Source organism: Rhinatrema bivittatum, chromosome 8 (genome assembly GCF_901001135.1).
Source record: "Rhinatrema bivittatum chromosome 8, aRhiBiv1.1, whole genome shotgun sequence".
Classification (NCBI taxonomy): Eukaryota; Metazoa; Chordata; class Amphibia; order Gymnophiona; family Rhinatrematidae; genus Rhinatrema; species Rhinatrema bivittatum.
Window position 1 is genome coordinate 2,527,409 of NC_042622.1, and position 27,758 is coordinate 2,555,166.

General features: G+C 45.3%; 1 protein-coding gene across 1 annotated transcript in view; it reads right to left on the bottom strand.

Moving 5' to 3' along the window:
- Positions 1-27,758, bottom strand: part of MYLK2 (myosin light chain kinase 2) — a gene marked incomplete in the record, with an annotated part of 96,273 nt that overhangs the window by 17,354 nt on the left and 51,161 nt on the right. Inside the window, 4 exon segments of the mRNA XM_029611028.1 lie at positions 12,436-12,511; positions 15,229-15,370; positions 21,128-21,237; positions 26,027-26,120. Of these exon segments, the coding sequence (XP_029466888.1) occupies positions 12,436-12,511; positions 15,229-15,370; positions 21,128-21,237; positions 26,027-26,120 (422 nt within the window).

The following is a 27,758-nucleotide window of genomic DNA, read 5'->3' on the forward strand; positions in this document are numbered from 1 at the left end:
GTTGCACTGCTAGGGTTTTATCTTAGTTAGGATTGTGGGAGGTGAGGGATTAATGTTGCACTGTAGGGTTTTATCTATGTTAGGATTGTGGAGTGGGGGGATATAATGTTGCACTGCTAGGGTTTTATTTTGTTAGGATTGTGGGAGGTGGGGGATTAATGTTGCACTGCTAGGGTTTTATTTTATGTTAGGTTTGTGGGAGGTGAGGGATTAATGTTGCACTGCTAGGGTTTTATCTTATGTTAGGTTTGTGGGAGGTGGGGGATTAATGTTGCACTGCTAGGGTTTTTATCTTATGTTAGGATTGTGGGAGGTGGGGGATTAATGTTGCACTGCTAGGGTTTTATCTTATGTTAGGATTGTGGGAGGTGGGGGATTAATGTTGCACTGCTAGGGTTTTATCTTATGTTAGGATTGTGGGAGGTGGGGGATTAATGTTGCACTGCTAGGGTTTTATCTTATGTTAGGATTGTGGGAGGTGGGGGATTAATGTTGCACTGCTAGGGTTTTATCTTATGTTAGGATTGTGGGAGGTGGGGGATTAATGTTGCACTGCTAGGGGTTTTATCTTATGTTAGGATTGTGGGAGGTGAGGGATTAATGTTGCACTGCTAGGGTTTTATCTTATGTTAGGATTGTGGGAGGTGGGGGATTAATGTTGCACTGCTAGGGTTTTATCTTATGTTAGGTTTGTGGGAGGTGGGGGATTAATGTTGCACTGCTAGGGTTTTATCTTATGTTAGGTTTGTGGAGGTGGGGGATTAATGTTGCACTGCTAGGGTTTTATCTTATGTTAGGATTGTGGGAGGTGGGGGATTAATGTTGCACTGCTAGGGTTTTATCTTATGTTAGGATTGTGGGAGGTGGGGGATTAATGTTGCACTGCTAGGGTTTTATCTTATGTTAGGATTGTGGGAGGGTGGGGATTAATGTTGCACTGCTAGGGTTTTATCTTATGTTAGGATTGTGGGAGGTGGGGGATTAATGTTGCACTGCTAGGGTTTTATCTTATGTTAGGATTGTGGGAGGTGGGGGGATTAATGTTGCACTGCTAGGGTTTTTATCTTATGTTAGGATTGTGGGAGGTGGGGGATTAATGTTGCACTGCTGGGTTTTATCTTATGTTAGGATTGTGGGAGGTGGGGGATTAATGTTGCACTGCTAGGGTTTTATCTTATGTTAGGATTGTGGGAGGTGAGGGATTAATGTTGCACTGCTAGGGGTTTTATCTTATGTTAGGATTGTGGGAGGTGGGGGATTAATGTTGCACTGCTGGGGTTTTATCTTATGTTAGGTTTGTGGGAGGTGGGGGATTAATGTTGCACTGCTAGGGTTTTATCTTATGTTAGGTTTGTGGGAGGTGAGGGATTAATGTTGCACTGCTAGGGTTTTATCTTATGTTAGGTTGTGGGAGGTGGGGGGATTAATGTTGCACTGCTAGGGTTTTATCTTATGTTAGGATTGTGGGAGGTGGGGGATTAATGTTGCACTGCTAGGGTTTTATCTTATGTTAGGATTGTGGGGGATTAATGTTGCACTGCTAGGGTTTTATCTTATGTTAGGTTTGTGGGAGGTGAGGGATTAATGTTGCACTGCTAGGGTTTTATCTTATGTTAGGATTGTGGGAGGTGGGGAATTAATGTTGCATTGCTAGGGTTTTATCTTATGTTAGGATTGTGGGAGGTGGGGAATTAATGTTGCACTGCTTGGGTTTTATCTTATGTTAGGATTGTGGGAGGTGGGGGATTAATGTTGCACTGCTAGGGTTTTATCTTATGTTAGGATTGTGGGGGATTAATGTTGCACTGCTAGGGTTTTATCTTATGTTAGGTTTGTGGGAGGTGGGGGATTAATGTTGCACTGCTAGGGTTTTATCTTATGTTAGGTTTGTGGGAGGTGAGAGATTAATGTTGCACTGCTAGGGTTTTATCTTATGTTAGGATTGTGGGAGGTGGGGGATTAATGTTGCACTGCTAGGGTTTTATCTTATGTTAGGATTGTGGGAGGTGGGGATGATAATGTTGCACTGCTAGGGTTTTTATCTTATGTTAGGTTTGTGGGAGGTGGGGGATTAATGTTGCACTGCTAGGGTTTTATCTTATGTTAGGATTGTGGGAGGTGGGGGATTAATGCTGCCCTGCTAGGGTTTTATCTTATGTTAGGATTGTGGGAGGTGGGGATTAATGTTGCACTGCTAGGGGTTTTATCTAATGTTAGGATTGTGGGAGGTGAGGGATTAATGTTGCACTGCTAGTGTTTTATCTTATGTTAGGTTTGTGGGAGGTGGGGGATTATAATGTTGCACTGCTAGGGTTTTATCTTATGTTAGGATTGTGGGAGGTGGGGGATTAATGTTGCACTGCTAGGGTTTTATCTTATGTTAGGATTGTGGGAGGTGGGGGATTAATGTTGCACTGCTAGGGTTTTATCTTATGTTAGGATTGTGGGAGGTGGGGGATTAATGTTGCATTTTGTGGAAGGAGAGGTGAGAATTGCCCTCACAGCCCCGCTGTACTTTGCTGGGTTTTCCTCAGCACTGCTTAACCGGATGCCTTTGAAGAGATCTGGTTATGTCGCCACACAAGGTCCGATAATTTTAGACCCTAAAGCAGAGCTTTCCAAACTTTTCATGTTGGTGACACACTTTTTAGACAAACATAATATCGTGACACAGTAATTCAGTCTACCAGCAAACTAGAAGTTAAAGGTTAAATGAACAAAATGTATTTCAACAATTTATGTATGTTTCCTTAAACATATACATAAATAAAATGTTTCACAACACAACCTATCTCATAATAAATATTTGCAGGCTTCCACTTCCTCCATGCTGATCTCGTACATTGTGAGACTCGGCATAGAGAAAGTGCTACTCTTGCACATTCCCAAAGATTACATGTGCCATTCACTAAAAGTAATTTTTTTTTTTACTTTGCTGTCTGATCTTAGTTTTTCTAATCGGTTAGTCACAGGCTTTTTTTTCCACCTTTCCTTTCTTGTTTTTTTGCCAATTCCTTTTACAGGGTCTTTTTTTCTATTTCTTTTCTCTCCATCTGTCTTCCCTCAAACACACAATCAGGTTCTCATTCTCACACGCTATCTCACACATTCTCACACACCACAGGCTCTCACTCACATGCAATCTCACACAATCCACAGCTCTCACTCTCACATGCCTCTCTCTCATACATACATACATACTGTCTCTCTCGTGCACATGCTGTCCTCACTCTCACACACACACACAGGCTCTCTCACTCCTACAATGCTCTCTTGCTCAAGCACAGGCTCTCACTGGCACATGCTGCCCCTCTGCACGGGTTTGCCGAAGGGTGGGGCTCTCTTCAGAGGCCCTGATCTTCCTGGCCGTGACATGGGATGTGCAGCGGCCCTGCTATCGGGTTTCCTCCTCTTCTCGGGCTGCCGCGACGTGGGATCTGCAGTGGCCCTGCTATCGGGTTTCCTCCTCTTCTCGGGCCGTCGCGACGTGGGATCCGCAACGGCCCATTAATGCTGCTCTTCTTCTGTACGCAGCAGATGCTCCTCCTCCTTCCTGCCCACGCGGCTCCGGCAACATTTTTCTTCCAGGGCTGCACAGGCAGGAAGGAGGAGGAGTGAACGTGACCCTTTTCTTCGGGCCGTGGTGATGTAAGCTCCACCACTGCCCGCCGATCTTCCTGCTATAGTTCCCTGCTTCCGCCGGCCCTGTGGACCGGGTGACACACCTCCACACTACAGGCGACACACTAATGTGTCCCGACACACACTTTGGAAAGCTCTGCCCTAAAGTTTCTGACTTTTAGACAAATATATAGAAATTTGGCTACGTCTGGCCTGCCTGCGGAGCACCTCTTTTTTATGTGGCTGAATCATAACCGGTTAAGTTATTACTCAGCTACAACTCAGCCCAATAAGTGACTGAAAATGGTAAAACTTGCCAATAAGATGATTAACTTGTGAGTTATCCATATAAATGGCTTTTGAAAGCAGAATTGCTTACCTGTAACAGGTGTTCTCCGAGGACAGCAGCATGTTAGTCCTTACACGTGGGTGACATCATCACATGGAGCCTTGACACAGAAAACCTATGTCTGACTTGCCACAGTGGGCATGACCAGCATGCCTCATACTACGTGTCCACGCGGGGTCCCTCTTCAGTTCTTTACCATGGAATGAGATACAAATCGAAACTAGGAGAAACCCTACTCCCCGGGGTGACAGGCGGGTTTCCCGAGGACCAACATCCTGCTGTCCTAGGAGAACACCTGTTACAGGTAAGCAGCTCTGCTTTCTCTCAGGACAACCAGGATGGTAACCCCCCCAGACGGGTGAATCCCTAGCTACAGGCTGCCCCCAATATAAAAGGGGACCAGACACCCAAACCACTTGTAAAATGGAACAACAACAATGGTACTGTCGGTAAAGGAGGAGGCGACAGTCTGAACCCAAACAACAGGCCCTAGGTGGGAAGAGTTATGTTCTACACCTGAAACTTACTCCGAAGGACAGACTGGCCAAACATAGTGTCGTGTCGGCCATCCCTATCCAAGTAGCACATTTAAGATTAATCGGAGAAAATTCTTTTTCTCTCAGTGCACAATTAAGAACATAAGAACATAAGAAATGGCCATGCTGGGTCAGACCAAGTGTCCATCAAGCCAGCATCCTGTTTCCAACAGTGGCCATCCAGGCCATAAGAACCTGGCAATTACTCAAACACTAAGAAGATCCCATGCTACTGATGCAATTAATAGCAGTGGCTATTCCCTAAGTAAACTTGATTAATAGCAGTTAATGGATTTCTCCTCCAAGAACGTATCCAAAACTTTTTTAAACCCAGCTACACTAACTGCACTAACCACATCCTCTGGCAACAAATTCCAGAGCTTTATTGTGCGTTGAGTGAAAAAGAACTTTCTCCGATTAGTCTTAAATGTGCTACTTGCTAACTTCATGGAATGCCCCCTAGTCCTTTTATTATTCGAAAGTGTAAATAACCGAGTCACATCTACTTGTTCAAGACCTCTCATGATCTTAAACACCTCTATCATATCCCCCCTCAGTTATCTCTTCTCCAAGCTGAACAGCCCTAACCTCTTCAGCCTTTCCTCATAGGGGAGCTGTTCCATCCCCTTTATCATTTTGGTCGCCCTTCTCTGTACCCTTCTCCATCGCAACTATATCTTTTTTGAGATGCGGTGACCAGAATTGTACACAGTATTCAAGATGCGGTCTCACCATGGAGCGATACAGAGGCATTATGACATTTTCCGTTCTATTAACCATTCCCTTCCTAATAATTCCTAACATTCTATTTGCTTTTTTGACTGTCGCAGCACACTGAGCCGATGATTTTAAAGTATTATCTACTATGATGCCTAGATCTTTTTCCTGGGTGGTAGCTCCTAATAAGGAACCTAACATTGTGTAACTACAGCAAGGGTTATTTTTCCCTATGTGCAACACCTTGCACTTGTCCACATTAAATTTCATCTGCCATTTGGATACCCAATCTTCCAGTCTTGCAAGGTCCTCCTGTAATGTATCACAGTCTGCTTGTGATTTAACTACTCTGAATAATTGTGTATCATCCGCAAATTTGATAACCTCACTCGTCGTATTCCTTTCCAGATCATTTATAAATATATTGAAAAGCACCGGTCCAAGTACAGATCCCTGAGGCACTCCACTGTTTACGCTTTTCCACTGAGAAAATTGACCATTTAATCCTACTCTCTGTTTCCTGTCTTTTAACCAGTTTGTAATCCACGAAAGGACATCGCCTCCTATCCCATGACTTTTAGCTTTCTTAGAAGCCTCTGATGAGGGACTTTGTCAAACGCCTTCTGAAAAGCAAATACACTACATCTACCAGTTCACCTTTATCCACATGTTTATTAACTCCTTCAAAAAAAATAAAGCAGATTTGTTAGGCAAGACTTCCCTTGGGTAAATCCATGTTGATTGTGTTCCATTAAACCATGTCTTTCTATATGCCTCTACGATTTTGATCTTTAGAATAGTTTCCACTATTTTTCCTGGCACTGAAGTCAGGCTCACTGGTCTATAGTTACCCGAATTGCCCCTGGAGCCCATTTTAAATATAGGGGTTAGTTGGCCACCCTCCAGTCTTCAGGTACAATGGATGATTTTAATGATAGGTTACAAATTTTAACTAATAGATCAGAAATTTAATTTTTGAGTTCCTTCAGAACCCTAGATGCATACCATCTGGTCCAGGTGATTTGCTACTTTTTAGGTTGTCAATCTGGTCTACTACATCTTGCAGGTTCACAGTGATTTGATTCAGTTCATCTGACTCATCACCTTTGAAAACCATCTCCGGAACTGGTATCTCCCCAACATCCTCATTAGTAAACACGGAAGCAAAGAATTCATTTAGTCTTTCTGCAATGGCCTTACCTTCCCTAAGAGCCTCTTTAACCCCTCGGTCATCTAATGGTCCAACTGACTCACTCACAGGTTTCTTGCTTTGGATATATATATATTTGTTTTTTTGTAACTTGTTTTTATTGGTTTTTCATTACATAACATAGTCTGGTCATGCCCCAAGGGACAGTAAACAATGAAGTAGTAACAATAAAACATGGTTGACATTCAATAGTTTGTAAGTTTCCAAATAGAACATGAGAGAGTATGTAATGGAAACAAAGACTTAAATATGGGAGGATTTCATAGTGTCCATGCTGTTAAACATACAGTCCACACAGTGTCCCCAGAGCATCTCCACCTGCCTCCCTATTACCTGATTACTTTTCCCAACACCTCCCCCCCACCCGGGTGGTTCTGTATCTAAGGGTCCTAGAAGACAGGGATCTGAGAGAAAGTTCCATCTGGAGCCAAGTCTTCCCTAGACAGCAATATAAGCGCATGTAACTCTATCCCGTGTTAGGGGACAGATATGTTTGGAATTTTTCCCATTGTTTCTGCACATCAGTGAAGCACTTATGTGAGGTATTTTTAGCTGAGATGTATTCAAATGTGTAAAACTTCACGAAAAGTCTGAACCATGAGTCAACGTGGGGACCTAATGGGCCTATCTAGGTGAGAAGGATGACCTTCTTCCCAATAAGACTTGCCTTCTGTAAGAACCTTGCATCTAAGGTGTCTAAAGGAACTAGGTCTGTTGATGGTGGTAATACTCTGCCGAAGATCCATAGCATAGGGTCTAGAGGTATCTGGGTGTTCAATATTTTACCACAGATGATGTTAACTTGATGCCAGAATTGTAGCACAAGTGGACACGATCAGAATGCATGAGAAAATGAGCCTGGTTTGTGGGTACATTTCGGACAGAGGAGAGTTGGCCACCTTAGCCTTGAAGGCTCTGTGAGGAGAGAGATAAAACTGTTGAAATTTATATTGTAGCTCTCGATATAACACATTTTCAGACACCAGTGAGATATCTGAAAAGCACTGGGAGAAGTCCTGAAACGTGAGATTAAAATCAGACCATTTTTGATAAAGGACTTTTAAATTTACTGGGATGAGTGTGTCTCTGATCTCTTTAGTAAACCGTGCTATAGAGGGGATCTGTTTAATTTGATCTAGCATGATGCGCCTTAATCGTATGCTTTCAGGGGTGCTCTTGAATACTGCACAGGATGAATATATAAAGTGGCGGAGTTGTAAGTAGGCATAGAAGTCAGTTGTTGGTAATTGAAATCGTTGGATTTCGGCAAAACTAAAAAGTTGGGTGGAGGAGTGTGAGCATAATTGATGTACAAACTGCAAGCCTCATTCCCACCATGTATGGAATCTACAGTTCACTTGAGCGGGCACAAAGAGACCGTTGTTACATATACCTAGTAGAGATGTTAGGCGCGAAGGGATTTTGAGAATTTGACACAGAAATAGCCAGGCTTTTCGACATGAGGAGACCAGCAGCATTGAAGAAAGATACTGAGGAAGATGTGAACTTGGGGCTTGGGTATGTAGTTGAGAGAATGGTCTTCCATCCAACTCTGGAGGAGTTGAGTCGGAGAGTAGTGTGATGTATCGAATATCCAGTCATATAAGAAGCATAGCATGCACGCTAGGTTATAAAACCGTAAGTTGGGGCAATTGATACCTCCTTTAGAAAGGGGTTGCATAAAACTGACAGATATCCGCACTTTTTTCCCATTCCACAGAAATTTCCTCATGATGGCCAGTACTATACGATAATCTCTTTTTAATAGCCAGAGCGGGACCATTTGTAAAGTGTAGAGCCACTTGGGAAGGACAATCATTTTGAGAAGTTGCACCCGCCCAACTAAGGACAGGAGCAGTCCCTGCCATTTCATGAGAAGTTGAGAGGTGGTCTGGATTAGTGGGCAAATATTGGCTGCGTATAAAGACGATAAGGAAGATGGTAGTTTGATGCCCAAATATTTCAATTCCTTCTCAACCCATTTTAGAGGGAAAGGCCCCTTCCAAGCCGAACGTACCTCCCCCCCCCCCCCCCCCACTGCTAGAGCCTTGGACTTATCTTGATTGATCTGTAGCCCTGCAAATTTGCTGTATTCACGTTGAAGTGTTAGGAGCAGTGCAAGAGAGACCACCGGATTGGTCAAAAAAATTAGGACATCATCCGCGCATGCGGCTACTTTAAACGTATGGTTGTTTTTCTGGAGCCCGATAATCTCATCCAACAGGTCTATCTTTCATAATAGGGTATCGATGACTAAAATATAAAGTAGAGGGGAGAGGGAACACCCCTGGCGAACTTCCCATCTCACTTTAACATCCTCTGATCTTAAGCCGTTGGCGATTATGTGAGAGGTGGGGTTGAGATACAACAGTGAAATGTATTGGATAATGTTCCCCTGAAAACAAAATCTGTTCAAGGTGGAAAATAGGTATGGCCAAGACATCCTATCAAACGCTTTTTCTGAGTCGAAGCCAATTGCGATGGCAGGAATGTCTTGTGTAGTGCAGACCGAGCTTGCAGTGAGGAGTTTGGCTATGTGGAGGGACGCAGATCTGCCTTTGACAAAGCCTACCTGAAAATCAGAAATGAGACGAGGGAGTACAACCCCCATTCTATTGGCTAATACTTTGGCCAAGATTTTGAGGTTGCAGTTTAGAAGTGATATTGGCCTGTAGGAAGCTGGTTGCAGTGTGTCCTTACCCAGTTTGGGCAATACCGTAATGTATGCTATGTAAAAGCTGGATGGGATACAATTTGACTGTAGGGCTTGGATGTATAAAGAGGATAGCATGCCACTGACATGGTTTTTTAGGATTTTATAAAAGTCATATGAAAACCCGTCAGCTCCCGGTGCTTTTCCGGATTTACTAGAGGAGATTACATTTAAGCCTTCCAGAGTTTGGATAGGTTTATTTAGAAATGAAGTTGGGTCTCGGATAATTTAGGGAGTGGCAGATTTTTTTAAGAACTGTTCTTTCCCCTGTGGGTCTCCTACTACATATTCTGTTATATAATGCTTCATAAAAGCCCCTGAACACTTCACAAATGTCCTTCCACTTGGTAACAATATCGCCCTTTGATGTTTTAATGCGAGGGATGACTGTTTTTCCGCGATGTACTCGTACTAGGTTAGCTAGTTGCGCCCAACCTTGTTGCCAAAGCGGAAGAAGTTGTGCTCGGATGTTTGGAGAGAGTGTTGTGCCCTTTGATGGAGGAGAAAGTTTAAATCTCTCATAATGTTAAAGTCTGTGGACTGGGAAATCAGCACCTGCTTGGCCCTATTTAATTGTAACTCAAAATATAATATGGAATTGTTTGCTCTCTGTTTACGTGACGCAATATAGGAGATAATTTCTCCCCGGATTACTGCTTTCCTGGTCTCCCAGAATAACTTGGCGTCAGAAGTATGTTGTCCGTTAAAGATCACAAATTCTTCCCATTTGTTTTACACAAAGGTCCGGAATTCCATATCATTCCATAGGTAACTCGGGAATTTCCAGAAGCGTTCCTCCAGTTCTAAGATGGAGAACTGCAAGTCAATCCAGATGGGTGTATGATCCGAAATAATCTAGGGGCCTATGATAGCATTTGTGAGGTAGGAGAAGTGTTTTTTGGGTATTAGAATGTAATTGATACACGAGAGTGTTGCATGGGTTCGAGAGATGTGGGTGTAGTCCCTCTCCTCTGGATGTAGCGTACGCCATGTGTCTAGCAGTTCAAGTTCCTTACAAAGAAAGGTGGCACCCTTGTCTCTGTTGGTGTGAGGGGCTGGCATGCTAAGGCTCCTATCTTGCCGGGGGTCATGTGTACAATTGAAGTCTCCTGTGACTATAAGAAACCCTCTTGTATGGGCTACCAATTGGTTAAGAACGTACATAAAGAAAGTGTGTGTGTAGTTATTAGGTGCATATATGTTACATATGGTAATCTCACGCCTGCCTAGGGAGCCTGTTACCATCACAAATCGCCCGTCACCATCCTGTATAACATTAGTGAGTTGGAAGTCGCATGCTTTGTGAATCGGGATTGCCACACTGCTTTTTTCTTCTGTGCTGCTGTAAAATGACATGCCCCCACTCAGCCCCCCAATAGTTTCTGACTTTCCTTGGTTGTGAGGTGGCTTTCTTGTAAGCAAGCTATGGTAGGTTTACACTTTTGTAATTGTGAAAGGATCTTTTTCCGCTTAACAGGAGAACCTAGCCCATTAACATTCCATGATATCACTCTTACAGGATCCCCCATTTTTCCAATGTCAGTTTTTGTGAGTTTGGTCGGGTACCACCTATCCGTGTGTGGTGTCTGCAGTGAACTTTGGGGTCTTGTCTTTCAACCCTCTCCGAGGCTATAAAAAATACATAAGATTGGCGCATATGTCCCTCCCTCAACACATCATAGACTATCACCACTCCAAATGGTTGAATCCCCTCCCCTTTTGCCGAAACCATTAGGCCAATATCACCCCTATGATTCTCAGTGTTCCCAAAACACACAGATATGTACCACCCCAGTGGTGCCAAGGCCAATGATGAGTAACCAGACGTTCTTAGCCTGTAGATACCCAGTTTCTGGCACCCCAATCAGCTGATGGCTTATGGAACCAACCGTCCTGCTGATGTTGATGGCTTGGAGTCCATCAGTGCGGCTCCATGCTCTTTTGATGCAAATGACACTGATGCCGATGGTTCAGTCTTCTCGAACCCAAAGAGGCACTCCATCTTATCAAAACAAAGACAATGTCCTTTTGGAGTCATATTTGTGGCAACCCCGGACGTCATGCGATGCCCCCCAGGCAGAGGATACATTCATCATGGGGATCCATGATGGACATGGTTAAATCAGATGCAGCCTTGATGGGACGAAATAAACGGGAAGATCAAAATAGATGGCAAAGAGCATCGATGGCCGGTGGGCACCAAACCACCACTGCAGCAGGGAATTGACTGTAAAAGTAAAGTTACCAATAAACATCGAAAACACTTACTAGAAACACTACAGGAAGGACCAAGAGGGATCCGGAGAACACAGTGAAGAAAATCACGTTTGACAGTTTTGAAAAAGTGGAAACTTTGTAAGAGGCTAAAATGCCAAAGTGAGCTCACATACCACGATGCTGAAGCTCCGCAGAAAGAGAGACTGAAGAGGGACCCCTGCTTGGACACATGGTATAGAGCATGCCTGGCATGGCCAGCGTGGCAAGTCAAGTAGTAGAAACTTTGAGATGTTTTCCGTGTTGGGGCTCCATCTGATGAAGTCACCCGTGTGTGAGGACTACCATCCTGCTCGCCCTCGGAGAATAGCGATCTCTTGATGCACATCATTTCTTGCCCCTCATGTGTATCGTTCCCTCGGATTTCTGTACCCCAAATACACTTTTTTTGCATTAAATCTTAACTGTCGAGCACTTTTCTACTCCTAGCTTCTTAGATCACTTCCCATTGTGACTAGTCCCTTAGGGGTAGTTCTTAGTGCCATCTGCATAAAAACAAATCTTTCCTTCCAACTCACCTGCAATATCACTCACAAAGATATTGAAGAGGAACAGCTGTAGATCTGATCCCTGAGGCACTCTACTAATTACCCTTCTTTCCTCACAGTGAAATTCATTCACCACCACCCTCATCTTGCGGCCTCCACGCAGCTTCTGAGCAGGACAAGCATGGAACGTGCATGGGCCCCAGTTTCACTTTCCTGGGACACCTTTATGGGTGTCAATCCTGCCCTGAAGCTGGCAGAAGTATTGATGGGAAAACCTTCCACAGCCTTCCCTGGCAGGAAACTCAATGACCAGGATGTGACAATACAGCTATGAGAAAGAGAGGAAGGAGGAGAGTGTACAAGGGAGAGGAAGCCAGAAGAGGAAAAGAGGAGAGAATATGAGAGAGAGGTTTTCAGGGCTCTAGAGGGAAAGAGCATGAATGAGGATCTGTAAATTTACAACCTGCAGCAGTGCTGGGAGAGAGAGAGAGAGAGAGAGAGAGAAGGAGAGAGAGAGAGAGAGAGACTATACCTGCGAGCAAATCCGAAATCAATAATCTTTACCATGTGGCTGTTGTGACTCACACACACAATGTTCTCTGGCTGCAAGAGACAAAAGCATGAATCAATGTCATTCCCTCCCTCAGAGAAGCAACAGACATTGCAGCTCAGGACACACCAAGAAAAGTAAACCGCACAATGCAAAAGTTGCCGCCCATCCTCTGGAGATGAGTGCATGACTCGCAGCCTCTGTGCTCCTGCCTTAGTGACTTTCATTCATTTATTCATGCAGAAAATGTTCAGTGCTTTGCTTTCTTTTTTTCCTAAAGGTTTCCTCCTGCTTCTTTATCTGTTGGATCTGGAAGCGTCTCCTGAAGCTCATTCCAGTCCTCAGCCAAGGCAGGGCCACAGCTCCCTGCAGAATGCAGCTGAGTCCGGCCACTAAGTGGCGCTGTTGAGTGAGGACACAGCTCCCTGCAGAATGCAGCTGAGTCCGGCCACTAAGTGGCGCTGTTGAGTGAGGACTCAGATTCCCTGCAGAATGCAGCTGAATCCGGCCACTAAGTGGCGCTGTTGAGTGAGGACACAGCTCCCTGCAGAATGCAGCTGAGTCTGGCCACTAAGTGGCGCTGTTGAGTGAGGACACAGCTCCCTGCAGAATGCAGCTGAGTCCAGCCACTAAGTGGCTCTGTTGAGTGAGGACTCAGATTCCCTGCAGAATGCAGCTGAGTCCAGCCACTAAGTGGCGCTGTTGAGTGAGGACTCAGATTCCCTGCAGAATGCAGCTGAATCCAGCCACTAAGTGGCTCTGTTGAGTGAGGACTCAGATTCCCTGCAGAATGCAGCTGAGTCCAGCCACTAAGTGGCGCTGTTGAGTGAGGACTCAGATTCCCTGCAGAATGCAGCTGAATCCAGCCACTAAGTGGCGCTGTTGAGTGAGGACACAGCTCCCTGCAGAATGCAGCTGAGTCCAGCCACTAAGTGGCTCTATTGAGTGAGGACTCAGATTCCCTGCAGAATGCAGCTGAGTCTGGCCACTAAGTGGCGCTGTTGAGCGAGGACACAGCTCCCTGCAGAATGCAGCTGAGTCCGGCCACTAAGTGGCGCTGTTGAGTGAGGACTCAGATTCCCTGCAGAATGCAGCTGAATCCGGCCACTAAGTGGCACTGTTGAGTGAGGACACAGCTCCCTGCAGAATGCAGCTGAGTCCGGCCACTAAGTGGCGCTGTTGAGTGAGGACTCAGATTCCCCCTTCCACCCCAGGGGCTGTGAATGCTGCATCAGGGTACAGGCACTTCACAATCTATTTTTTTTTTAGTGTTCTGGCCCGGTTCTTCTTCCTTTCACTTTCTTCCACGTCAGTCAGAACCAGTGCTGGAATTCTGGTACTTTGAGCCTTCATTCACAACTTCCTGGGGATTTCTTCCCTATTGTTAAAGATCCTCCCTCTCGCCCTAGTCTGCCATGCACCAGAGTTCCTTCCAAAATCCTCTAAATCCAGCCACCAGAAGTCACCCTTAATGATAGCCATGAACCCCTCCCTGCAGCACCCCCAGGCAAGGCTCTGCATGCACCGCATTACCACCGAGCCACCAATGGTCAATGATAGCCCCAGGCAAGGCTCCACATGCACCGCATTACCACCGAGCCACCAATGGTCAATGATAGCCCCAGGCAAGGCTCCGCATGCACCACATTACCACCGAGCCACCAATGGTCAATGATAGCCCCAGGCAAGGCTCCGCATGCACCGCATTACCACCGAGCCACCAATGGTCAATGATAGCCCCAGGCAAGGCTCCGCATGCACCGCATTACCACCGAGCCACCAATGGTCAATGATAGCCCCAGGCAAGGCTCCGCATGCACCGCATTACCACCGAGCCACCAATGGTCAATGATAGCCCCAGGCAAGGCTCCGCATGCACCGCATTACCACCGAGCCACCAATGGTCAATGATAGCCCCAGGCAAGGCTCCGCATGCACCGCATTACCACCGAGCCACCAATGGTCAATGATAGCCCCAGGCAAGGCTCCGCATGCACCGCATTACCACCGAGCCACCAATGGTCAATGATAGCCCCAGGCAAGGCTCCGCATGCACCGCATTACCACCGAGCCACCAATGGTCAATGATAGCCCCAGGCAAGGCTCCGCATGCACCGCATTACCACCGAGCCACCAATGGTCAATGATAGCCCCAGGCAAGGCTCCGCATGCACCGCATTACCACCGAGCCACCAATGGTCAATGATAGCCCCAGGCAAGGACTCTGCATGCACCGCATTACCACCGAGCCACCAATGGTCAATGATAGCCCCAGGCAAGGCTCCGCATGCACCGCATTACCACCGAGCCACCAATGGTCAATGATAGCCCCAGGCAAGGCTCCGCATGCACTGCATTACCACCGAGCCACCAATGGTCAATGATAGCCCCAGGCAAGGCTCCGCATGCACCGCATTACCACCGAGCCACCAATGGTCAATGATAGCCCCAGGCAAGGCTCTGCATGCACCGCATTACCACCGAGCCACCAATGGTCAATGATAGCCCCAGGCAAGGCTCCGCATGCACCGCATTACCACCGAGCCACCAATGGTCAATGATAGCCCCAGGCAAGGACTCCGCATGCACCGCATTACCACCGAGCCACCAATGGTCAATGATAGCCCCAGGCAAGGCTCCGCATGCACAGCATTACCACCGAGTCACCAATGGTCAATGATAGCCCAGGCGCTGCCGGCTGAAATGTATTAAATTTAAGTGAGAGGTTTGCCTGATATTTTACATTTTCATGGATAAAAGAGTGACATACCTTCAGGTCCAGGTGCAAGACGTACATCTGATGCATGTACTGTATCCCTTCACAGATCTGCCGGACAAACACCATGGCATCCATTTCTGTCAGCTGATAATTCTCATCGATGATTCGCTCAAACAGCTCTCCACCTTGCACGCTGTATGTACACAGACAACACAGCTAAAGCAAGCTCAGGGATCATTTCTCCCCCTCCCCCCAGCACTCAGTGACAGGGTCCTGTCTTTTAAGTCTGCCATCAGTAGATGGAAGCAGGATAGCCCAGCACCTTCCTCTCCCATCAGCTTCTCCTAACATCAGTAGGGGAGCAGGAGACCAACATTTTCATCCTCCACCTAGTCCACTTTACCTAAGAGTTTATCCCAAGATGAAAAATTTGTCTTGGTTGATTAATTATTGTATTTTTTAGAGCATACGATGCACTTTTTTAAGTGGCCTAAAATTGCCCTATATCTTATTGTCCATTCGGCTGGTGGAGCTCGGCCACTGAAGGCTGCAGGAGCGGTCAGGGGAGGCTACCACTCAACTACTACCAGTAGGAGGAGGTGACAAATTGCTTCTCTCCTCTACAGTAATTATTACACTATAAGACCTCCAAAAGAACTGTACATTTTGGTCTGGTTTATCTCATAGTCTGAGAAATATGGTATATTTTAACTCTCTCTCTAGAGTCTCTAACCCTGGAACATCACATAATATCTACACCATCAACATAACTTCTTATACCTTTCTTAGAATGGCTGTCTAGCAAAGAGACTATTAAGGTAAAAGTCTAAGAAATCCAATATCATGTAGAAAAAAATCTCCCTTCTCAGACACGCACCTGAAACTAGCTCAGGCAATGAGAAGTGTAAAAGAATTAATCTCCTAAGGAAAGGACCCTTCTTCCAAAGGCTGTGTATGGGGAAGCCTCATGGAAGTCATAGATTTACTTAAAGACACAAAGATTTGGCGCAGTTACACATCAGCACCATATGTGCATACATAATGCAGAAACATACAGAAACAAAAAAAGAAATAGGAAAGTAGAGGAGACACTTCAGAGCATCCCATCGACTACAAGACATCTCAGATAGTGTCGTGTTGATCAAGGTTTCTTAGTAATGAATAAGTCGCTCTATGCACGCAGATTAGGTAATAGCATGGCAAATGACAGCAGATAAAGGCCAAAAGGCCCATCCAGTCTTATGCCCAAAGCAGATCAGATTCCCCATATGGAACCCAACCCCAAATCTCACTGTCTCCCCTTTAGAGTTGCAGCTGCCTCTCCGTGCAGGTTTTCCCATGTCATCTAGGAAGCACAATGAGCCCGTATCACTGCTGCCCTGGGCTGCAGCCCACCCTCAGTGAAGGTTGCACACTGCCCGTTGTAACTGTCTCTTGCCTCCTGGGATCCTCTGTGTTTTTCCCCATGCCTTATTTACTTATTTATTTATTTAAAGTGATTTATATCCTGTGCCCTCCAGAATGTTCAGAGAGGGTTACAAAGCCACATCCCATCATAAAACAAAACAATAAAAATAGTGAAACAAAATGAACATAAAAGACTGACAATAACTGATATCTAGACAGAAAGAGATATTTCCTGCAGAAAGCCTCAGGTGATTGATAGGTTGCAGACAGATGGAAACTGCGGAGGCTAACCTGCGATCTCAAACATGTGCTTGAATAAAAACGTTTTCAGTGCCCACTTAAGCCCTTTTGGTTCACTGATGGTAGAGAGTTCCAAAGACGGAGCCAATTGGAAACTTAAATCCAGACTATCCATTGACAAGTCTCCTCCTGGTTTATCATTTCTCTATTCCAGGCAAATAAATCTTATTAAAAGGAGGTAGAGCTTCCTCTGGCACATTCAAGATCTCAATCATATACCTCTTAAATAATTCTTTGGAGACATAATAAGCATTTTATAAAAATTAATTAATCTCAGTTTTAAAGTCTTGGGGTAGATATTCAAAACATAGCCAGTTATCCAACTTAGCCAGATAGACATATCTGGCTAACTTAGACCCTGAGAGGTCTTGATGCCGGACACTCCTACCTCCTAATACTACTGGACATCTCTGCCGCATTCAACACTATCAACCACAACTTTCTACTATCACAGCTAACAAATCGGACTCGGTGACAAAACCCTCAAGTGGTTCAAATGCTACTTATCTAACAGATCATATAAAGTGCGACTAAAGAACTGCGAATCGAAACTGTACCCACTCCCTCATGGCGTCCCCCAAGGCTCCTCCCTATCCTCCATCCTATTCAACATATACATGCTCCCCCTCTGCAAACTCCTCTCCAGCCTAAATCTCCACTACTTTGTCTACGCAGATGACGTTCAGATACTACTCCCCATGAAAGAAAACTTACAACGCACCCTACTGCAATGGGAAACCTTCTCAACCCAAATAAATAACCTCCTCACGCAACATTCCCTCACACTCAATCACTCAAAAACTGAAATACTACACATAGTAAACAAGCACTGCACAAAAAACATCCAAACTCCCACACCCACCCAACCACCCAGCCGATGCATTACCGAAGTAAAAAACCTAGGCATCACATTGGACTCCAAGCTCAACCTAAAGAAACACATCACTGCCACAATAAAAGACGGCTACTTCAAGCTACAAGTCCTCAAGAAAATCAAACCCCTCCTCTTCAACCAAGACTTCAGGACAGTACTTGAATCCTTCATTTTCTCCAAATGCTTGAACTCCCCTCATCCACCCTCAAACCCCTGCAACTACTCCAAAATGCAGCAGCCAGATGACTAACAAACAGTGGTCGCTCCGCCCACATCACACCCATCCTCAAAGACCTTCACTGGCTCCCAATATCCCACAGAATTCAATACAAAACCCTTACCCTACTACACAAATCAATACACAACAAAAACACCGAATGGCTTAAAGACGCCCTCCAGAAACCTCAGATCTAAAAACACCGGCCTGCTAAACATACCCTCCACAAAACAAGCCCACCTAACCGCAACCAGAGAACGCGCTATATCAATAGCCGGCCCCTCTCTGTGGAACACTCTCCCTGAACTACTCAGACTGGAAACGTCCACCCAGTCCTTCAAAAAAATCTAAAAACCTGGCTATTCCAAAAAGCCTTCCAGCCCTGAAACCTAACTCCACCCCCCTCATCCCCACCCCAACCTCACAACAAAAGAGAAATATCACAATCCCAATTAACCTCCAGACATGTCTGTGCACCTCAATAACCCCCACCCTACCTCCCATGTACAGACCCCCCCTCTGTAAATAACTAGAGATGCCTCCCTCCCTATGTAACCACAGGTATTGACCTGCTGAGCTGTTGAATCAAATCGCCCTGTTAAGCCTTTGAATCAATTCCGTTTCAATGTTCACCACTGCTGAGGTGTTTGAATCAATTCTGACTCTGACAATGGTCAGCCTGGATCCCAAGTACCCATCAGATCCCCAATAGTTGATCTATTTCTTATATTTTACTCTCAAAGATAAGCACCAGCTTTTTCACATCCACCGGGCTAAGCAGGACTTTTCCTTCAGGAACGTGTCCAATCCTCTTTTGAACCCCACAGTGTTAATTGTCTTCATTACATCTTCCAGAAACAGATCGTGTGCGGAGGTTTTAAATCTGCCCGTTGCTGGTTTCATGGAGTGTCCCCCAGTCCTAGTGTCTGTTTGAAAGTGTAGATAACTGTTCCCTATAAATCTCAATCCTCTCCCCTGTCAGACATCTCTTTTCCAAGCTAAAGAGTCCTAATCCATGTTGCCTTTCTTCATCCCCTTTATCATTTTTGGGGCCCTTTTCTGTATCTTTTCCATGTCTGCTATGTCCTTTTTGAGATGGGGCAACCAGAACTGCACACAGTTCTCAAGATGCGGTCACACCATGAATCTATACAAGGGCATTATGACATTCTCAGTATCGATCTCTATTCCTCGCCGAATAATTCCGAACATTCTATTTCACTGTTTGATTGCTGTCGCACAATGAGCCAAAGATGTCAAAGTATTATCCACAAGGACTCCAAGATACTTTTCCTTGGTGGTGACTCCTATCATGGAACCCAGCATCGTTGGGGGGTTTTTTCCTATGTGCATTACTTTGCATCTGCATTTAGAAGCCCAAACTCCTCGTCTCCCAAGGTCATTCCTCAGTTCTTCACTATCCACTGCTGTTTTAACAACTTGAAACAATTGTGTTATCTGCAAATCTGTTTACCTCACTCATTCCTTTTTCCAGATCATTTATGAATATGCTAAACAGCACAGTTCCCAGTACAGACCCCCGGGATACTCCACCTTTCTCCATTTGGAAAACTGACCATTCAGTTCTATTTATTATTATTTAGTAACTTTTATATACCGACGAACGTTGGGAACATCTCGTCGGTTTACATATAACAGAACTGAGCAACAGGCTTTACAATTTTTGCGTAATTAGATAATTAAATAAGGAACATTCAGAGCATACAAATAACAGATTAGATTATATAAGTAAAATTATAAAAGTGTGATACATGAAAGAGGTTATCTAAAAGGGGGTGCTGCCTGTCTTTTATCCATTTACCACTCCACAATAGGACACTGACCAATCTGCTCTGAAATTTGTTCAGTTTGCTGAGCATGGACAATAGACTTGGACTTCTATACCTGCATCTGTAGATCTAACTGTAAAATCAAAGAGGCAACTGCCAAGCGGACTGAGTCCAAAGTGACTATGTCGAGCTTGACCAAAGGGGGAATGGTCAGAAAGCAAACATCAACCAAGGGGATGAGAGAAAACTCCAAACCACTCACCCCTTGTGCTGAATCCTCCTCTTCAGCAACCCTCTCAACTCTTGATTCAGCTTTCTTTCTTTCCTCTGCAGGTCCCATGATATCCTCCCATCTGAGACTCCATGATGTTCAACTTTTGCATGGTCCGAGGCTGCCACTCTCCTCCACCTACGCATTGTTCCTCAACTGCAAGACATCCTGCAGTGGCATCAGGGCTCCAACACTACTGGCAAAGACCAGCTGGAGAAGAATGCCTTGGGTATCCAGACTAAGGAAGATGTCTGTCACTGAGCCTGAAGGCAAATCCTCTGACTTCTGTACTGCACTAGATCCCATCTGTACAGCAGGTTGCACAAAGCTGGAGGTGGTAGTCTGATGCACGGCTGGTGACTTGTACCAAAATCCCTTCCCTTACATTGCCTTACAATAGGGACTGAGGTAGTTAGAAGAAAAATGTAAATGCCACAGTCAGAGCCCAGCTTCAATACGAGTTCCTCAAAGCACCATCTTGAATCGCTCCCATATAGCCAGATTTTCAAAGGATGCTAAGTTTCTGCTCCCCAGATTCTTAAACAGGCTTTTGGTAAAGTATTGAAATCCTTGCGTATTAGATGTTTTATAACATGGAAATCTTCTCAGCGGCTGGTAACACTAAAGATTACAGGAATGACAGGAGTGTCTAAAATATCTAAAGGAAGGGTTTGAAGTCTCAAATTCCAGAGCAAAAGGATCTAATGGACCCAATCCTTTAGTGTCCACCCCACACCCAGTGCCATCCCAGTCCTTCCTTTTCTACCCATGAGCCAGAGACTGCATTGCTGCTCTCCCCTCACTTCCCAGGACAGAGGTTGCACATCACTCTCTCTCCCTAATCCCCAGGGGAGAGGCTGCATGCCACCGACCCTGGCACGGAGGCAAGAGCCACAGGTCATTCATGCCCTCCCCCAGGTCAAAGACCAGCTGTCACTCTCCACCCAGTCCTCTGGGAGTGGGCCTGTGTTGCTTTTCTTCAACCCTCCAAAGTAATGGCCATGTAGCTCTTTCCCAAGATTTGGGGCAGTGGTCATGCAAAACTTTGTCCCACCTCCTGAAGCTGGAAGGAAACTGATGAAATTACTCACAACTCCAAGAAAAGATATATCTCATTTGGGGTCTCAAGAGCCTCGTACATCTGAATCAAGTTTCGATGCTTTAACTGGTTCATCACATGCACCTCATTCATTGCCATCTCCTGTAGAAGAAGTGTGGAGTGTGAGTGCACAGGGTCACATATCACAGACACATTTAAAAGTGCAAAGAGAGGTAAAAATGAAATTTTGGGAGGAAAAAGATAAGTCACGACAAATGGGAATTTTGATGTATATTGGGCCAACATTCAAAAGATCTAAGCACCTAATGTAAGGAATTAGAAGCCTAGTTTCACCTAATAAAGCAAGCTATGTCATTTTGAAGCAGGGATCAGCTACATTGGTATTTACCAGGCTGGACAAGCATTTACACTGTCTACAGTTAAGTTTGTACGGTCATGAAACATAAGGACCATATAACCCCTATTCTTTACAATCAGTATTGGTTGCTGGTTAGTTACTGGATTCATTTTAAAAGCCTGTATAATCTATAAGGTACTGCCTGGGCTGGAATCAACTTATTTGAGTACTCAATTGTCTTGTTGTCTTCCTAGTATTCAGCGTTTGATAGACTAGACCACTCCATCCTAGTATTCACCATTTGACACACTAGACCACTCCATCCTAGTATTCACCATTTGACACACTAGACCACTCCATCCTAGTATTCTGTGTTTGACACACTATAGACTGGTGCATCCGTCTTGCCAGATTAAAATCAGTTAGCATAAATGGTCTCTTATTAAAATGGTTCACCTCATATTTAACCAAATGGACACACATAAAAATTGGTTCTGCTTATTCTGACTGGGTCACAATATCATCAGTGTACCTCAAGGATCCACTTTGTCATCTATTTCATTTCATTTATTAAAACTTTATAACCCACTTGTAAAACATGTTACCCAAGCAGTAAATTATAAAATATATGCAGATGACAGTTTTTCATCCCTTACAATATCGATTGGACAAACACAGTGCATTTTCTTTCACTATGCATCAATTGTGTTAGTCGATGGTTAGCACATGTCAAACTCAGTGTTTGCAAAACCAAAATCCTATTTCTGATCGGAACAAGCTCAATCTCCATGAATGCTCCAACATCCATACATTTTCAGGGAAACTCTATTCCAATCGTAAATCAGGCAAGGAACCTTGGCATTTTGCTTGACTCAACTACCCATGGAAAAGCACATATCAATGATTATGTCAACCTAATTTTTCAAAAGTACACCACCTAAAGAAATTGAAGCCTCTTATTGATCACCAAGATTTTTGCTCAATCTTGCAAACTTTAGTAATCAACCAACTGGATTATTGCAACTCTCTGTTTCTGGGTTTACAGCAAATGCATTACGTCCATTACAAATAGTTCAAAATACCGCCGCAAGAATTCTATACTCTACTAATTCTATATGAACTTCACTGGCTACCAATCAAACAAAGAATACAATATAAAATATTAACTTTAACTCGTAATCTAATCCACAAAGAATCATCAATATGGCTCAATGCAACTCTTAGACTATAATCATCATCCCAAAACTCTCTAGAGGTTCCTGCACTAAAGCTTGCAAGACTGGATGTTACCCACCGGAGAGCATTGTCTGTGGCAGGACCACTGCTATGGAATTCCATTCCAGATACCCTATGAAATAGTTAATGTATAAAGACATTTAAAAGAGCATTCAAAACATTTCTATTTTTGCAGGCGTATAATGTCACCAATGATTTCCAGGCCTATTCTAGGCAATATTGTTTTTGAGTTTTTTATTGTAAGAAATCTATGTTATTATGTGAGTTTCATGAATTTTAATTGTGAATGTTTTATCATGTAAGCTGCCCTGCAAAAATGAGGAGTGCGGGTATTACATTTACCGGCTCACAGGCTGCTCCCTCACCTAACGCCGCCCAGCCAGGATTGCCCCTACTCCATGCAGCCAGGAAACGCTGCCGTCTTCACCATTGAGGCCTTCTCCTAGATTTGCACGCATGGTGCAACAACCTATGAAGGCCCCCGGAGGGAACAGAATCCCCTGGTGCCCTCTGATGATGCCACACAGCTGGGTATTTAAACCCTGGCCTTGCCACACAGAATCGCCTTAGCAACAGCTGACTATCTTTAGAATCGCATGAGTTGCTGCTCCAGTGTTCCTGTTCCAACTTTGCCTTCATCTCTTCAGCCTTGGCTAGCCTTGTGTTTATCTCTCTTGCTTCCCCCAATTATCACTTTCCTACCTTCGGATGGATTACTGGTATTGACCTCAGCCTGGACTCCTGTCACCCTTGCCTGCCACCTGCCTCCAACCTCAGCCAATCTCTGGATCTACTCTTCTGCCTGTATCTCAGAGACTGCCGGCCCTGGAACCCAAAGGTTCTTCCTGAGGGGAAAGAGCTTGGTACAGGTGAAACTCCAGTTCAGTCTTCACACCGTCTGCTCCACCAGTTGGCGGTGAGAACCTACAGGGCCTTCCCTGTAGGTCGTGTCAACCTCACCCCAATACAAGGGTTTGCCATCCTAACAACGGGTTAAAAATGTTTTTACATAAATAAATTCACTTATGTTCATTGCAGGCTATTTTGCTGCCCATGCCATATGTGCAAACGGCTTGTCTTTCAGCCTCATGCCAGCGGTCTTTTACTTATGTAGCCCCTGCTATCTGGAATAGTTTTCCTTTGGAGGCCAGACAATGCACACATATCCAGTATTGGAAATGTGAAAACCTGGCTGTTTCAACAGGCCTTTTCCTAACATCTAACAAAGTAATATAGATAAATTCCAAATGGTCCATCCAGTTTACCCAGCAAGTGGCTTATGGTAGTAACTGCAGGTTATTCCCATGTGTTCTGTTAAGAACATAACATAAGAAATTGCCATGCTGGGTCAGACCAAGGGTCCATCAAGCCCAGCATCCTGTTTCCAACAGAGGCCAATACCAGGCCACAAGAACCTGGCAATTACGCAAAAACTAAGAAGATCCCATGCTACTGATGCAATTAATAGCAGTGGCAATTCCCTAAGTATATAATATTAGTAATTGTTAGTAATTGTTTTCCCATGTTAGCTATGGTCAGATTTTTCTGTTATAAAGAGGTTATCCCCTGCACTGTTATTTTGGGATGACTGTTTTTTGGGGTACTGGGTTGTTTTATTGTTTTTATTTTATATTTGTGCTGTTGCTGATTTGATTGTATAATTGTATTGATTGTTGCTTTATTATGATTATACATCATTTGATGTTTTACTGTTGTAACCGCAAAGAAGAGATTAGGGCTGTTCAAGCTTGAAGAAGAGACGGCTAAGGGGGGATATGATAGAGGTGTTTAAGATCATGAGAGGTCTTGAACGAGTAGATGTGACTCGGTTATTTACACTTTCAAATAATAGAAGGACTAGGGGGCACTCCATGAAGTTAGCAAGTAGCACATTTAAGACTAATCGTAGAAAGTTCTTTTTTACTCAACGCACAATTAAACTCTGGAATTTGTTGCCAGAGGATGTGGTTAGTGCAGTTAGTGTAGCTGGGTTCAAAAAAGGATTGGATAAGTTCTTGGAGGAGAAGTCCATTACCTGCTATTAAGTTCACTTAGAGAATAGCCACTGCCATTAGCAATGGTTACATGGAATAGACTTAGTGTTTGGGTACTTGCCAGGTTCTTATGGCCTGGATTGGTCTCTGTTGGAAACAGGATGCTGGGCTTGATGGACCCTTGGTCTGACCCAGTATGGCATTTTCTTATGTTCTTAAAACCTCCCTACCTCCCCCCCCCCCCCCCCCACCCTCCAGTTCTTACCTACTGATCTTACTTGTATATAGACTCCAGTTAGTAACCTGCTTAAGCCTTTATATATAAGCCTTTATTTATAGACCTGTATATATATATATACCTGTAAATAGCCTGTTACAGTTGTTTGATTGCTTTAATTTCTTTGCCCTCTGCTCTATGTATATTCCTCCCTGTTTCCCCTCCCCGTTGATTGTAATTTCAGCCTTTCAGTTATAATGTGAACCGGTATGATGTATGCTTACTAATGCCGGTATATAAATGTTTCAAATAAATAAATAAATAAATGAATTGCCTGAAAGGAAAACCCTGTGACTGACAGCCCACTCGCACATTTTACTTTCAGAAATTAGGTAGGCACTAGTTTCTGCCAGCACCAGGAAAGTAAAAACTGCTTTTCTGTGCACCCTCCGACTTAATATCATGGCAATATTAAGTTGGAGGTCCCGAAGAGTAAAAAAGTAAAAAAAAAAATTTAAGATGGGCCGGTGGCTGTCGGGCCGAAAACCGGACGCTCAATTTTGCCTGCGTCCGGTTTCCGAGCTCGTGGCTGTCAGCGGGCTCGAGAACCGACGCCGACAAAATTGAGCGTCGGCTATCAAACCCGCTGACAGCCGACGCTCCAGGTCAAAAGGAGGCGCTAGGGATGCGCTAGTGTCCCTAGCGCCTCCTTTTGCCCGTTTCTACCGCACCACCTAATTTACATACAGAATCGCGCACACAGGCAAGTGGCTTGTGCAAGCCGGGAGAGCGGGCGTTCATCTGCTCTCCCGCGGACTTTACTGAATCGGCCCGATTGTTTGCTTTTTTGACTGCCGCAGCACACTGAGCCGACGATTTCAATGTGTTATCCACTATGACACCTAGATCTCTTTCTTGGGTTGTAGCACCTAATATGGAACCCAACATTGTGTAATTATAGCATGGGTTATTTTTCCCTATATGCATCACCTTGCACTTATCCACATTAAATTTCATCTGCCATTTAGATGCCCAATTTTCCAGTAATTTCTCCTTCCTCTTTGTTTTTTCTCATTTCAAAATTTCCAGGAAATGTACATCTCTAGACACATTGACATACACAGAATTGTATAGGTATAGACCAACCTTGTCCTTAGGATTATGGATTTTCATGATTTTGACTACAAGTGGAAGGTTTTCGGATTTCTCTGTGCATCTGTGAACTTCCCCAAACCTACCCCTAAAACAAACACAAAAAAAAAGATTATCAATGGTGCATACAAAAGTTGCTCAAGAAGAGTCACCAGAGTAGCTGCGGAGTGAGAATATCTGCCCCTATACCCCATGTCCCACTATAAATACTGTCTACAAGCATGTTCCCAACACAACTGACAGCTGAATGGCAGAGCACAGACGCAAGCAGAGAAGAGAGAGCACAGAGCAAAGAGGAGAGCAGTGAGTGCATGCAGGGCCAGAGAAAGAGAGAGCACAGGGGACAGAGGAGAGCAGTGAGTGCACGCAGGTCCTGAGAGAGCGCACAGGGCACAGAGGAGAGCAGTGAGTGCATGCAGGGCCAGAGAAAGAGAGAGCACAGGGCACAGAGGAGAGCAGTGAGTGCATGCAGGTCCAGAGAGAGCGCACAGGGCACAGAGGAGAGCAGTGAGTGCATGCAGGTCCAGAGAGAGAGAGAGCACAGGGCACAGAGGAGAGCAGTGAGTGCATGCAGGTCCAGAGAGAGAGAGAGCACAGGGCACAGAGGAGAGCAGTGAGTGCATGCAGGTCCAGAGAGAGAGAGAGCACAGGGCACAGAGGAGAGCAGTGAGTGCATGCAGGGCCAGAGAAAGAGAGAGCACAGGGCACAGAGGAGAGCAGTGAGTGCATGCAGGTCCAGAGAGAGAGAGAGCACAGGGCACAGAGGAGAGCAGTGAGTGCATGCAGGGCCAGAGAAAGAGAGAGCACAGGGCACAGAGGAGAGCAGAGAGTGCATGCAGGTCCAGAGAGAGAGAGAGCACAGGGCACAGAGGAGAGCAGCGAGTGCATGTAGGTCCAGAGAAAGAGAGAGCACAGGGCACAGAGGAGAGCAGTGAGTGCATGCAGGTCCAGAGAGAGAGAGAGCACAGGGCACAGAGGAGAGCAGTGAGTGCATGCAGGTCCAGAGAGAGAGAGAGAGCACAGGGCACAGAGGAGAGCAGTGAGTGCATGCAGGTCCAGAGAAAGAGAGAGCACAGGGCACAGAGGAGAGCAGCGAGTGCATGCAGGTCCCGAGAAAGAGAGCACAGGGCACAGAGGAGAGCAGCGAGTGCATGCAGGTCCTGAGAAAGAGAGCCCAGGGCACAGAGGAGAGCAGTGAGTGCATGCAGGTCCAGAGAGAGCGCACAGGGCACAGAGGAGAGCAGTGAGTGCATGCAGGTCCAGAGAAAGAGAGAGCACAGGGCACAGAGGAGAGCAGCGAGTGCACGCAGGTCCAGAGAGAGAGAGAGCACAGGGCACAGAGGAGAGCAGTGAGTGCATGCAGGTCCAGAGAGAGAGAGAGCACAGGGCACAGAGGAGAGCAGTGAGTGCACGCAGGTCCAGAGAAAGAGAGCACAGGGCACAGAGGAGAGCAGTGAGTGCATGCAGGTCCTGAGAAAGAGAGAGCACAGGGCACAGAGGAGAGCAGTGAGTGCACGCAGGTCCAGAGAGAGAGAGAGCACAGGGCACAGAGGAGAGCAGTGAGTGCATGCAGGTCCAGAGAGAGAGAGAGCACAGGGCACAGAGGAGAGCAGTGAGTGCACGCAGGTCCAGAGAAAGAGAGCACAGGGCACAGAGGAGAGCAGTGAGTGCATGCAGGTCCCGAGAAAGAGAGCTCAGGGCACAGAGGAGAGCAGTGAGTGCATGC